At 41.3% G+C, this 15,372-nt stretch overlaps 1 protein-coding gene across 6 annotated transcripts in view; it reads right to left on the reverse strand.

Moving 5' to 3' along the window:
* nav2a (neuron navigator 2a) overlaps nucleotides 1-15,372 on the reverse strand; it is a 982,776-nt gene that overhangs the window by 38,239 nt on the left and 929,165 nt on the right. For all 6 annotated transcript variants that reach the window (XM_073049760.1, XM_073049759.1, XM_073049758.1 and 3 more), the window contains 2 exons: nucleotides 1,946-2,029; nucleotides 661-772 (listed from right to left, as the gene is read on the reverse strand). In XM_073049760.1, coding sequence (XP_072905861.1) covers nucleotides 661-772; nucleotides 1,946-2,029 — 196 coding nt within the window. The remainder of the gene's footprint in view (nucleotides 1-660; nucleotides 773-1,945; nucleotides 2,030-15,372) is intronic.

Genomic DNA, 15,372 nt, shown 5'->3' on the forward strand with positions numbered 1-15,372 from the left:
CTCTCCTTATCTTGTTATTTCATGCTCTCATTATTTATTGCTATTTCCTTATGTTTGCATTTCAGAAGTTTGTTGTCTTCTTTCCTCTTGCTCTTTCATTGATCCTGTTTACAGTTACTATTCTATAGATTTGCAGAGTAAGCCCACAGGAAAAAGAATCTCAGAGTTGTATGTGGTGACATGCATGTACTCTGATAATAAATTTTACTTTGAACTTGTATGACACCAAGGTATTTGTAAGTTGAGGTTCATGGACAAGCTGCTTTCTGCAAAAGGAAACCTTAGGTTATATCTCTAAGACATGGAGGGACCAGACATTTAAAAAGGAGATACATGTTATTTCGAGTTAGTGATAGCAAACCCAACAAATGCCTTCATGTGCAAATATCATTGGAAGCTAATATTGAAGAAAAGCACAGAGCTTCTGAGTGACATATTGTGAGTGACAATAATTTTCAGTTGTGCATTAAACCAAAGAAAGAGGCCTCACCCTAAAACATAACACAGGAGAACTATCATTTAGCCAGTATTAGTCAGCTAATGCCTTCATTAGTTCTTATCTATGTTTAGGAATAAAAATGTAATTGAATAAGTGACTCAAAAATAATTATGATAAGAATAGCAGTTGCAGATATGAGAAACATGTTTGAGAAACTCTACCTTTACAGGAGAGTTCAGGTGTGTTGATGACTCCGTTTATAGCTGCCTGGGCTGCAGCATTTTGCTTCTTGAGCAGTTCAATGGTCTTTCGCAATTCATTAAGTTCAGAATCCTAAATATTATAAAAACAAATGGCAAATATTAAAAACGAGAGAAAATCTGCAGCTGCTGGAAACCCGAGCAACACACCTACAAAATGCTGGAGCAACTCAGCAGTCTAGGCAGCATCTATGGAAAAGAGTACAGTCGACGTTTCAGGCTGAGCCTTCAGCAGGACCCATGACGAAGGGTCTTGGCCTGAAACATCAACTGTTTACTCTTTTCTATAGATGCTGCCTGGCCTGCTGAGTTCCTCTAGCATTTTGTGTGTATTTGTTGGCAAATACTAAAATGCTGCTTATCAACAAATAAACATCTACAGGACAACAAAAAAGAAAATTCTTTTTATCTTCTGAAAGTTCCATCATTTCCCAGTGTAATCTTGATTTACTTGTTCCAACAACCTCCCTTTTGCCCAAAAGCTGACCAAAGCTTTTTATGCACTTGTTCAGGGATTACGGGACATCTCAGAAAACGCTGCCATTTACTGTGCATCACTGATTGCTCCTGAACTGCGGAACAAATTAAAAACTAACCAGGTTGATAGGACTGGAGTCTCATGTAAGTCAAGCTGGATAAGGAGAGCAGATTTCCTTCCCTTCAGGAAATTAATTATTCACATGGCTCGTTATAGCTTTCTATTTGTTTCTCAGTCCAAACTGTTGTTTGTTTCTCTCCATTGATGCTGCCTGACCTGCTGAGTTCCTCCAGCACTTATTTATTGAGATATAGCACAGAGTAGTAGGCCCTTCGAGCTGCGTCGCCCTGCAACCCCCAATTTAACCCTAGCCTAATGACGAGACAATTTAGTTTGCCCAATTAACCTACCAGCTGGTACGACTGAGAGAGGAAACCTATGCAGTCACGGGGAGAACGTACAAAGTCCTTACAGAGAGCGGTGGGAATTGAACCTGAGTCGCTGGTTCTGTAAGGCTTTATGCTAGCCACTACACTTCTGTGTCACCCGTTGTGTTAGTAGTTTTATGCTTCCTTCTACTGATAATAGCCTTATTACTTTTTACTACTTGAATCTACACAGCCTAGCTACCATGCTGAGAGTCAAACTCATGGCTCCAGAGTAATCATTCAGCCCTGTCCATTACTGTAACCATTCCAGGACCATACACTTCTCAGCGTAGCCCAATATAGAGCAGCATTAGTAACAAAGCAAATGGAAACTACTCACCTTCTGTTCAGCCGTCATCGTCAAGCTCTGCAACCTTCCCGTCATATTTGCTAAGCTTTGCTCAAAGGCTGCCACAAGGTGAGCCTGTGTGGAAAAAGCGCAAACAATGTCTGATAAATCAGGGCAAACTGAATGATGGTGCATAGACCATTCTCCAGCTCTGTTCCAATGAATTCAATATTTGCACTTAAATACTGTGCAAATTATGGGTTCAATAATTCAATGCCTCGTTATTTAATAGAATCAGAAAATCTGCACACCATCTTTTCAATCAGATGGCTGAAGACCATCAGGTGACTCGCTTGATGTTTCCTGTTCTTAGTGATTATCCACGTGCATGGAATGAATACCAACCACTAACATGGGAATTACATGATTCATAAACACAGCAGAGATTCCTCTGTCTGTTCATTAAAAGACACACTGCCTGACTGAATAAAAAGATAGTCATCCTTAACTTGAAATCAAGGGAATTTAACTGTCTTTTTTAAATTGTTAAAACACTAATCCATGTCTAGAAACTGAAATGGCACAGACCAGATATCATTTTCAAAACATCACTTGATATTTAGGATCTATAATTATTACTTTAATTGCATTTTTCCAATTTTGTAAATATTTTGACAAACACAGTGGAGCATATCCTAAACAAGAGGAAGTCTGCAGATGCTGGAAATCTGAGCAACACACACAAAATGCTGGAAGAACTCAGCAGGCCGGGCAGCAGCTATGGAAAAAAATGTACAGTTGATGTTTCGGGCCGAAATTCTTTGGGACAACTGGAGAAACATAGCCAAGGAGTAGATCTGAAAGGTGCGGGGGGGAGGGGGGAGAGAAATGCCTGGCGATAGGTGAAACTTGGAGAGGGAGGGATGAAACAAAGAGCTAGGAAGTTGATTGGTGAAAGAGACAGAAGGCCAGGGGAGAAAGAAGGCAGGGGGAGGAGCACTGAAGGGAGGCAATGGGCAGGCAAGGAGATAACATGAGAGAGGGACAAAGGGATGGGAAATGGTGAAGGTTGGGGGGGGGGGGGGGGGGAAGGCATTAAGGCATTACTGGAAGTTTGAGAAATCGATGTTCATGCCATCAGGTTGGAGGCTACCCAAACGGAATATAAGGTGTTGTTCCTCCAACTGAAGTGTAGCCTTAACCCGACAGTGGAGGTGCCCACGGATGGACATTTTGGAAAAGTAATGGGAAGTGGAATTAAAATGGGTGGCCACTGGGAGATCCCGCTTGCTCTGGCAGATGGAGCGTAGATGCTTGGCAAAGCGGTGTCTCAATCTACGTCGGGTTTCACCGATACACAAGAAGCCATACTGAGCATTGAATACAGTATATGACCTCTACAGACTCACAGGAGCATATCCTGACTGGTTTAATGATGGTCTAGTCTGGAAAAGCCAATGCCCTTGAATGGAAAAGCCGACAAAAGTTAATGAATGGATACAGCCTAGTCCATCATAGGAAAAGCCCATCCAACCATTAAGCACACCTACAGGGGGCACAATCAGAACATCCATCATGAAGGACCCCACCATCTAGGCCATGCTTTCTCCTCACTGCTGCAGTTAGGAAGAAGGTCCCACACCACCAGGTTCAGGAATAGTTATTACCCCTCAAACATAAGGTTCTTGAACCAGAGTAGATAGTTTCACTTACTTCAACACAAAACTGATTCCACAATCTATGCACTCAGTTTCAAAGACTCTACAACTCAAGTTCTCAATATTATTTATTAGTTTTTTTTCTTTTCGTATTTGCACAATGTCATCTTTTTCATCTTCATGTGTAGTTTTTCATTGATTCCATTGTACTTCTTTGCACTTACTGTGGAGGTCCGCAAGGAAATGAACCTCAGGTTAGTGTATGGTGACATACTGTACAGGATATGTACTTCAGTAATAAATTTACTTTGAATTTAATAGATAAAATGAAAGCTGGAAGATAATCAAACTGAGAGATCCAAGTTCAAATAAAACAAGTGTGAACTTTAATTCAGGAAAATGATTTAACATTGCCAGGTATTAGTTCCGTTTTCCCTTTAATTCAACTGCTGCTTTGCAATTGGCACATGTCAGTGAAGTTTTATAATTCCTCTGTAGATTACAGCTACTCTCTAAAACTCAGCTCACCCAGTAACAGAACAGGCATTAACATGTTACATAGCAAACATGAGGAAATCTGCAGATGCTGGAAATTCAAACAACACACACAAAATGCTGGTGGAACACAGCAGGCCAGGCAGCATCTATAAAGAGAAGCACTGTCGACGTTTCGGGCCAAGACCCTTCGTCAGGACTAACTGAAGGGAAAGATACTAAGAGATCTGAAAGTAGTGGGGGGAGGGGGAAATGCGAAATGATAGGAGAAGACCGGAGGGGGTGGGATGAAGCTAACAGCTGGAAAGGTGATTGGCGAAAGTGATACAGAGCTGGAGAAGGGAAAGGATCATGGGACGGGAGGCCTCGGGAGAAAGTAAGGGGGAGGGGAGCACCAGAGGGAGATGGAGAACAGGCAGAGTGATGGGCAGAGAGAAAAAAAACTAAATATATCAGGGATGGGGTAAGAAGGGGAGGAGGGGCATTAACGGAAGTTAGAGAAGTCAATGTTCATGCCATCAGGTTGGCTACCCAGCCGGTATATAAGGTGTTGTTCCTCCAACCTGAGTTTGGATTCATTTTGACAATAGAGGAGGCCATGGACTGACATATCAGAATGGGAATGGGACGTGGAATTAAAATGTGTGGCCACTGGGAGGTCCTGCTTTCTCTGGTGGACAGAGCGTAGGTGTTCAGCGAAACGGTCTCCCAGTCTGCGTCGGGTCTCACCAATATATAAAAGGCCACACCGGGAGCACCAGATGCAGTATACCACACCAGCCGACTCACAGGTGAAGGACTGTCTGGGGCCCTGAATGGTGGTGAGGGAGGAAGTGTAAGGGCAGGTGTAGCACTTGTTCTGCTTACAAGGATAAGTGCCAGGAGGGAAATCGGTGGGAAGGGATGGGGGGGGGGACGAGTGGACGAGGGAGTCGCGTAGGGAGTGATCCCTGCGGAAAGCAGAAAGGGGGGGGAGGGAAAGATGAGCTTGGTAGTGGGATCTTCTCCGTAACTTCCGTCACCTTCAACAGGATCCCACTACCAAGGTACATTTCACTGTCTTTTTCAATGTGCACATGACAAATAAAATTAATACTATCCTCCTTCCCTGCCCCCCCCCCCCGTCTTTTTATTCTGGTGTCTTCCTCCTTCCTTTCCAGTCCTGAAGAAGGGTCTTGGCCTGAAACTTCGATTGTTTATTCATTTCTATAGATACTGCCTGACCAATTTCTCCAGCGTTTTTTGTGTGTTGCTTTGGACTTCCAGCATCTACAAACACTCGTGTTTTTAATATTCCAACTTGTTTTCCTTATTGGTTGTGATAAAATAATATAATTATTTTGCATGACAATGCAGTAATCTTACTGAATCAAAACAATGTGTCACCAAATTAGTCTGAATTGTGCAATATGGGGAGATTATGAGACCTCCCACACAATGAAAACCAGTGCTAACTTAGCTCTCCAGTTGCTATTCTGCTCTGAATAGGTTAAAGATTTTTAAAGATTAGCTTTCTTTGTCACATTTACATCCAAACATCGGAACAGACAGTGAAATTGCATTGCTTTTACGTCAAAGATCAACACGGGGTAGGCTGCAGGTCTCGCCGTGTTTCCGATGCCAACATAGCATGCTCACAACCTACTAACCCTAACCTCTACATCTTTTTGGACAACATGGGAGGGAAGTGGAGTACCGGGAGGTAACCAAGCAGGCATAGGAAGAATGTACAAACTCTTTACACACAACAGCAGGAATTAAATGCCAATCTTCCAATCGCTGGCGCTGTAAAGCATAACATTAACCCCTACACTACTACGCCACCCATAAATGTTCACCTTCACAGGGAGCACGTGACAAAATTAAATATTTTAACGTAGGGTTCTGTGAAAACAGTGTGTTTATTGGTGCCAGAAAGAAACATTGGCCCAGGGGGAATATCTGCAGTTACACAAGGAACTGACGGCAATTTCCAGCTTTCCATGAAAATCGTGATTTCTAAATTCCTTCTATTTTTCACAAATTTAATCTGACAGTGAAGTTCAACAAGAGTGTGCAACGTTTCATAGATTCATCACCTCTTACAGTGGTGAATCCACTGGAACAAGTGTTGGGTCAGACCTGCTGGAGAAGATTTCTATTGACTTCAACTGAGGAGAATGGCTGGGTGGGATTACATTAAGTGTTTGTAATTTTCATATATAAATATTTTTTTTAAAATACAGTTTGAAGCTTTTTTACTATTTGAATAGTTTTAAGAGCTTTTAATAGCTCCTGAATGTTTCAAATGTCAGGAAAAAAATTAGAAATATTCTTGCTTCTGACAGTTTTGACAGCCCAGAGTGGAATATTTAAGTGCCCACAGGAATTCTCTTTGAATATTTTGGACCAGCCTGCAACTGAAACAAAGAGAATGGAACAGCACAGTTATCAACAATCTGCCACCCTAGGTGGTCGCAGACAAGCTGAGAAAATCTGAGACATCCTTCACTTCAAACGTGCAGGTCCAGATAACATCACAATGATTGTAAAGACTGTAAGGCCAGATCAAACAAAACTCCGAATTTGGCTGATGCAATTCCACACCAGTATTATCTCCCATCTTCCTTACACCTTCTCCGGAATAGACACATTTTTAGAGGGGGGACATGGAACAATAAAACTCGGCATTTTCTAGACTTATGTTGTACACTCTGTTTAGAGAGATCTCGTGGAGGGAAGGGTGTGGGAGACAACTCTGGCTCAGATTCAGCATCAGTTTAATATCACTGGCATATGTCGTGACATTTGTAAACTTTAAGGCAGCAGTATATAACAAAATACATGATAAATAAAGTAGAGGGAAAAAACTGAATTACAGTAAAAAATATATATATAAATGCGTCTATTAAATAGTTAAGTTAAAATAAGTAGTGCAATAAAAAACAGAAATTTTTTTTAAAAAAAGTAGTGTGGTCGTGTTCAGGGGTTCAATGCCCATTTAGAAATCGGATGGCAGAGGGGAAGAAGCTGTTCCTGAATCGCTGAGTGGGTGCCTTTAGGCTCCTGTACCTCCTTCCTGACAGAAACAATGAGGACATGTCCTGGGTGGTAGCTGTCCTTAATGATGGACGCTGCCTTTTCCTAAATTTGTTCCTAAAGTAAAGGCTAGTGATCCATTAATTGAATAGAATATACTCTCAATGGATTTATCATTCAATGTACTTTGCAAAAGTCCTCTCAATAAATACATTGGCAGGTTATCTTCAATGCTTCTGATTCCACAATTAAAATATGGATGCCAACCTTTACCAAAACCTCCAAGTTGTGACCCTAAGCTTCCAGTCTTAGGTACATTCACATTCCTTCGGGCCTCAGACAAGCTCTAATCATCAGCCGCCTTCACTCAAAGAGGGTGGGGTGAGTGTGGAATGAGTTATCAGTGGAAGTGGTAAATGCAGGTTCATTTGTAATACTTAAGTTTGGATAGGTACATAGATGGAAGGGGGTTGGAGAGATTTGGTCCAGGTGGGACTACGCAGAAGATTATGTTGGCATGGACTAGATGGGTCAAAGTGCCTGTTTCTGTGCTCTAAAACTCTATATTTCTTCTCCAAAGACAAAGGTCTGCTCCCAGTCTTGACTTCTCCTTTAGCACACTTCGAATGGAAGATAACAATTTCGAGGAAGGTAGAGTATTCACGAGCAAGATTTGCAAACTTATCCAGTATTTGACACTGAATGAGGGAGGGGCCAAGTGCTACAAATAGTACAAGGTATGGGATTGGATGAATTATCTCATATCAGTGTTTCTGAACCTCACAGTACTCGTGCACATGATAATAAACACGATTTGATGTGACTCATCCAGTGCCTGAGGCTGATTGAGAGAGAGGCCAGATGTCATAAGCAGTACAGGGCTGGATGCACGATCTCACATTCTAAAATTCTTTAACAGAGATCTTTTAATACGTTTAGTGCCACATCACAGAACGCTCTCCTCTGCTTGGCTAAGCCATTATACTCAGTGAGATCTGAAATAAAAGAAGAAAATACTGTAAACTATCAACAAGGCAGGCAGCATCTGTGGCGAGGGAAGCAGAATGCCTCAGGTCAGAGATCCTGTATTAATCTGCAAGATTCAGAATTATATGAGAAAATGACAGACTAAGACCCACATGTCGTTTTCAATTCGTAATTCAACAATTGTTTTATAACCATTATCTGATTAGTGTTAATTCTTTATCAACTGTTTTCAATTTTGATCCACCCAACAATACTGTCTCCATGCCAGAGCTATATTTAAATTTAATTTCTTTAAGATACACATCTGCATTTTTAGAATGTATCAACACGACAACTGGAGAACTATCAATTCATAAAATGAGAACTTGAACATTCTAAAAGTGATCAGCTTTTGATCTTTTCAATCCACGGCGCTGAGGCTACGAAGACTATCCCGGCTGCTGCGCTCCGTGCCCGCTGACTGAAACCAAGGCTTCAGGCCAACTCCGCGTTGCTCTAGGGTTTGGATTTTAGGGCTCATTTTGGTTCAGAATGTTGTTGCTGGCTTTTATCGTTTGCATGATTTGTGTTTTTTTTCCCCCTTTCTCTGAGCACCGGGTGTTGGTTTTATTTTATTTTATCGGGTTCTTTCCGGTTTCTTGCTTCGTGGCTGCCTGTAAGTTAACAAATCTCAGGGTTGTATAATTTATACATTCTTTGAGAATAAATATGCTTTGAAACGTTGAAACTTTGATTGTGAGAAACAAGGCAACTTTCCATCCCATTCTACACTTTATATCATCACTGCCTGGAATGATTTTTTTGAGTAAGTCACGGAGGGCAGTATTCTAGTCTACATGATTTCTGACAAAGTCCATTTAGCAGATATAATGCCTAGACTGAGTAAAGAAGAGTGACCTATTTCTCTCAGCTGAGAAGTTATAAACTAGGGCCCTTCAAAGTAAGTGGTAGAAGGATGAGAGGGAAGATAGGAATATGCTTCTTTCATCCAGAGAGTGGTAGGGTTTGGAAATCAATGGCTGTAAAGGTATTTTATTTATGTAGAGATACAGCACAGTAACAGGCCTTCCAGCCTGCGCCACCCAATTACACCCACGACACCAACTAACCTGTCTTTGGAAGGTGAAAGGAAACCAGAGCTTTCTGATGAAACCCATGCAATCATAGGAAGAGCGTACAAACTCCTTGCAGGCAGAGGTGGGAACTGAACCTGTGTGGCAGGCGCTATAAAGCATCATGCTAACTGCTACACTGCTGTGCTGCCTCATTTCTCTAGTGTGCAACAATGTTTTCTGACTAGCACAGGCTCAATGAGCTAAATATCCTTCTTCAAGGTAGTACATTATCTACAGTCCAAGACAGGTTGCACACTGTTCCAACATGATTTATGCACATCCTGAAGGTAGCCACATGTGCGGAGAAAACACAATTTGCGTGAACACAACAAATTTGAGGTCTGATTTACAAAAATTCAGACGTGACTTCTACAGCAAGTGGATTCAAAACCACGTAGGCATTGTTCTTATCTTGCCCTTGAAAATGATGGGGGTGCGTGCCTTTAGAACATGGAGAGAGACTTCTTATACAGACTTAATATCAGTTCAGATTTGGAAGCTGCTGTGCAATCCCTCATTGCTGGTACAACTTTGATTTTATGTCTGCTCATCAGTATTGCTGATGCAATTGGCACAGTCTTTATATTAATCAATTTCCAGTTCAGCTACCGTGCAACATGAAGAACTCTTGGTTCAGTGCTCTGATTATGCTTCCAAACACAGATTTGATTGCGTGAATAATTCTGGTGGACCAGCATGTCTGTTGAACATAAAAAATAAAACAACTAGCACAGAAAAACATGAATAGGATTAGCGAGGCTGCCGTGTGTCAAACAAATCATCACTGTGTCTATCCTGATATCTATCAAACCTCCTCTATCTTTTATGGGCGAGAGATGCTGTTATTTTGACAAACAGAGAAAAAGGTCTGTGGATTAAACATGCCGATAAGCATTGATATGGTTGAACTCCATAAAGAAAACACATAGTTATCAGGCACTGAAAAAGACAAACAACATATTTTAAAATATCCATTGATTTTCAGCAGGCATAGAATATGGGCTTTGGGTATGCACAAAACTGTCTCCTTGTAAAATAATTAACTATCAACTCCTACAGTTCGCTGAATGGGACAATCATCCTAGCATTTCATCAAGGAACCGGCCAGCACCAGACGGGGTAACTTTGAATACAAAAGGACACGACATTTCATTTCCAAGTACCAATATGTTTCAAAATGAAAAGCAGCAATAAAACAGGAACATGTTTATTTAAAAAAAGCATTTTAATTTATTGTTTCCTCTGGGAAGGCAACTCTGATATTGATGTCTTATTTTCTTATGGTTTTGTTCCATTAAGGCCATTTTCAATGTCCAAAGGGTTGCTTTACTAATGGGTGTGATTAATAGTTGAGTTTTTTTTTTCCCAGTTGGAAGCCAGTAACTTACTCTTTTTGGCTTTATGGAGAGTAAGGAAATTTTGAGAAGATAAATGACTGACATAATAGCAAGTGAAACCAACTGAAAATGGCAGATTTTAGGACTGAAAAACGTGGGTGGTTGATAGGACACAAGGTGACAAGAGAAATCTGCAATGCCAACTGAAATAAAATAAATAAATTTACACGCAAGCTGACAGGAAAGCAGCAGCATCAGCCAGTTCCATGATTTGGTGACACAAGAGGTACTGCATATACTGGAAATCCAGAGCAACACACACAATGTGCGGAAGGAGCTCAACAGATCAGGCTATGGGAGGGAATAAACAATCGATGTTTCACACCCAGACACTTCATCAGGACTCCTGATGAAGGATGTTGGGCCAAAACGTCGACGTTTTCAGAATCAGGTTTATTATCACCTGCATGCAACATGAAATTTGTTAACTTAGCAGCAGCAGTTCAATGCAATACATAATATAGAAGAAGAAAAAAATAAACAAATAAATTTACAGTATACATATATTGAATAGATTAAAATCATGCAAAAGAACAGAAATAATGTATTTAAAAAAGTGAGGTACTATTCACGGGTTCAATGTCCATTTAGGAAACGGGTGGCAAAGGGGAAGAAGCTGTTCCTGAATTGCTGAGTGTGTGCCTTCAGGATTTTGTACCTCCTACCTGATGGTAACAGTAAGAAAAGGGCATGCCCTGGGTGCTGGAGATCCTTAATAATGGACGCTGCCCTTTTGAGACACCGCTCCTTGAAGATGTCCTGGGTACTTTGTAGGCTAGTACCCAAGATGGAGCCCACCAAATTTACAACCCTCTGCAGCTTCTTTCAGTCCTGTGCAGTACCCCTCCCCCACCCCCATACCAGACAGTGATGCAGCCAGTCAGAATGCTCTCTATAGAAGTCTATATATACATCTATAAACATCTATAGAAGTTTTTGAGTGTATTTGTTGACATGCCAAATCTCTTCAAACTCCTAATGATGTATAGCTGCTGGCTAGCCTTCTTTATAACTGCATCGATATGTTGGGACCAGATTAGGTCCTCAGAGATCTTGACACCCATGAACTTGAAACTGTTCACACTCTCCACTTCTGATCCCTCTATGAGGGTTGGTGTGTGATCCTTCGTCTTAACCTTCCTGAAATCTCCAATCAACTCTTTCATCTTACTGATGTTGAGTGCAAGGTTGCTGCTGTGACACCATTCCACTAGTTGGCATATCTCGTTCCTGCACGCCCCCTCGTCTTCAACTGAGATTCTAACAACAATAGTTGTATCATCAGCAAATTTATACATGGTATTTGAGCTATCCCTAGCCACACAGTCATGGGTACAGAGAGAGTAGAGCAGTGGACTAAACACACACCCCTGAGGTGCACCAGTGTTGATTGTCAGCGAGGAGGAGATGTTATCAACAATCTGCACAGATTGCACACGGTCAGTAACTGAATTGCACAGTGGTACCATGCTAGCATCATACATACTGCACAAAAATTCAGTGCACTGCAGTCGGCCTTCCATACTCATCCCTTCCATGTACTTATCCAAACTTTTCTTAAAAGTTGAAATCAAACCTGAATCCATCACTTCGGTTGGCAGCTGGTTACACACTCTCAACACGCAGAGTGAAGAAGTTTCCCCCTTAAACAGTTTATCTTTCACCTTTAACCCATGACTTCTAGTTCTAATCTCACCCAACCTCAATGGGAAGCTTGCTTGCATTTGCCTTATTTACGCCGCTCATAACTTCTTATACCTCTATCAAATCTCTCCTCGTTCTCCTACTCTCCAGAGAATAAAGATGACTAAAACAACTCAAGATCTAACAGTGAACCACAAAGGAGATCATTGTTGCACAAAGATATTAATGACAACAGCAGTCTTGTTTAAACAGCTGTCCCCTGCATTTACAAAGTACCCTTCAGGACTTACCAAGGTTTCATTGACAACAATTTCTAAACTCATGATCATTACCAACAAGGACAAGAGCAGCCAATGCATGGGAGCACCACCACTGGCGAGGTCCCCTCCAACTAACACAATCCTCTGATAAATCAGCATTTCTCCATTACTGCCAACTCAAATCCTGAACACCTTAACCAACAGTTTAGTGAAAATATCATCATCAGAAAGACTTCAGCAGTTCAAGAAGGTGACCCCCTACTTCTCTCGAATAATTAAGGATAGCAATAAGCATGCCTGCAAATCACATTCCAAAAACAAAATAAGAAATATCACTCCCACTATAATCCACTGAAATATCAACCGAACTAGATGTTAAATCAAGAGAGGGACATGAACCTTCAATAGTCCCTCTGCCAGTCATGTATGAAGAATAATAGCGATTACTTTTACCATGCTGTATACCAGAAGTTAATGCAAATTAAAATACAGTCACCAACTAATAATATGTTTTTTTTAAACAGGTTCATACATCAGCATCTGTGTCTGTCTATGGGAGTAATCCATTTGCTAGCTTGAAGGTTAAACTGCTTTCCACAAGGACTGGGAAGTAAGCTATGGATCTTCATTTCCGTGGTAATTTGCTCTCATTAACGGTTGGGAAAGGTATTATCCTGGATAATGGAAATTCCATATGCAGCGCAGAAGCAGAGGGAAAGTGTCTACTCTTGCATTGTTATTGTAACACGTCTCCATTCACGTTTTAATGGCCTTTGTACCAGAACAGAAGTTATTCCTGTCAGCTTGCGCTCCTCCCCCTCCTCCCATCATTTCATTCTGCTTTCTGCCTTCTTCCTTCCCAATCTTAACTTGAAACAGTGACTGTTCATCTCCCTCCATAGATGCAGTCTGATCTGCTGAGTTCTTCCAACATTCTGTTATCAGTCTCTTGAACTGAGCTCTCCTATGATAAGATGGACTCTCGACTTCATAATCTACCTCATTATCATCTTGCACTTTGTTTACCTACAATGCACTTCCTCGGTAGTTTATACCCTTTATTCTGCACTTTTATTTAGATACAGCACAGGAACAGGCCCTTTTGACCCAACAAACCCACACCGCACAATTACACCCATCTAACCAACAATTAACCTACTAAACTACTGTATATGTCTTTGGAAAGTGGGAGGAAACTGGAGCACTCAGAGGAAACCCACGTGGTCCTGGGGAGAACGTGCAAACTCCTTACAGACTGTGGCGGAAGTGAACTCGGATCCATGGTGCTGTAATAGTGTTACGCTAGCCTCCATGCTGCCATGATGCCTTAAACTGTTATTTAGCATTGTTACCATTTTATTTTACCTTGGTCTACTTCGTTGGCCAGTGTAATGATTTTCATCCTTATGAACAGTATGTAAGACTGTATCGTACATGTGACAACAATAAACCAATTCCAATAACACTTTTGCATGTGTTGTTCTGTCCTGTGCCTCCCTCCTTCCCCCAGTTTCTTTAGGACACATCCATCTGACAGCCATTACCTCAGCGTCGCAAGTGACACCTTCTCTTCCTTTAAGCAGTCCCAATAATATTGCTGAATTCATATCAATGTTCCTCCTCAGCTAATCTGTCCCTCTTTTAGCTTTAGCGTTTGATATATAATGTAAACTATTATCCTCAAGACTATGCGTCAGAATTCTTTTTGAAATTACTTCCTCTTCAAGTCAAATAAAAGCATTTTCACAGTGATTTATCGCTAAATAAGCCACGTTACAGCAACACTCTTAGGAATTCTATGGTCTAATACAATTTCTTGTTTAGTCTGGGGCACAGTGCTGAACTGTTGATCCTTCGTTGTTGCAAGAATTTTGACTGCCTAGTACTTGAAACCGCAAAATAATGGTACTGAATTTGTTTATTTACCCAGTGTGCAGTTTTTATTAAAGCAACAGTTACAAATCACACCTCTTGAAGATTCTTCCAGGAATCTCTGGGGAAGATTCTAAACAGCAGCAGTCGACTATTATAAAGCACTCCTAACCAATTGGCTTTTTATTCCTTCCTTCAGAAAACTTAACCAACGCGATGAAAGACCAATCTACATGGTTATTGAACAACTCTTGCAAATAATAAATTACCTCATTAAGAAACAAACAGACAGCATTTCACTCTGAAAAAACAGTACTGTACACAGACAATAGACAAATCAGTTCATGTTAAATAAACAGTCCCACCTCATTCAGTTTTGTAAATGAATACAGAGTTAGATGCTCTTCTGAAAGGCTGTGACTTCCGTTGTACTGTTCACAATAATACAGCCTGCTGCTGGGATCTGATTTCTGAGGGTTCCTCCTGTGCACTGAGGGGTAATGGTTCAGGCTGGGCCAGGGCAGCATACTGGCAGGGCTACTAGCGGAGCGTACGAAGGACATTTCAGTTCCACCTGGTAGCTTAGCGCCAAAGAGTTAACTGAAAGCACATCGTACTAAAAACTTCATGCTGCTTGTAATATCATCTCTAGTAGGTCTAACCAAAGAGTTTCAGCTTCAGTCTGAAGTGCTCGTTGTGGAATGATTTCTTAAAGTTACTGAAAACTTCACTCACAAAACTCCCACTCGGATTGCTCTCCTCCAAGCTATCCAGGAGTGCTCTGTTCTCCTGACAGGCTCCCTTCAGAATCAGGTGAGCTGAAATTTCACAACCTCCTTCTCCGTAACTCTTCCCTAGTGGGTGCACCCCAACCCAGCCCCCCTCTGTATCAAAACATACACAGACAAAAAGGTTCCGATTTAAACAGACAGGACTCCAGGCATTGTCAAATTCTTTCAGGCAGAACCCAGAGGATCAAATATACATAAACAGCACCAGGATGCGGGTGATAGGAAGCACTCTCTAACCTCT

This window comes from Hemitrygon akajei, chromosome 6, assembly GCF_048418815.1.
Source record: "Hemitrygon akajei chromosome 6, sHemAka1.3, whole genome shotgun sequence".
NCBI classification, from domain to species: Eukaryota; Metazoa; Chordata; class Chondrichthyes; order Myliobatiformes; family Dasyatidae; genus Hemitrygon; species Hemitrygon akajei.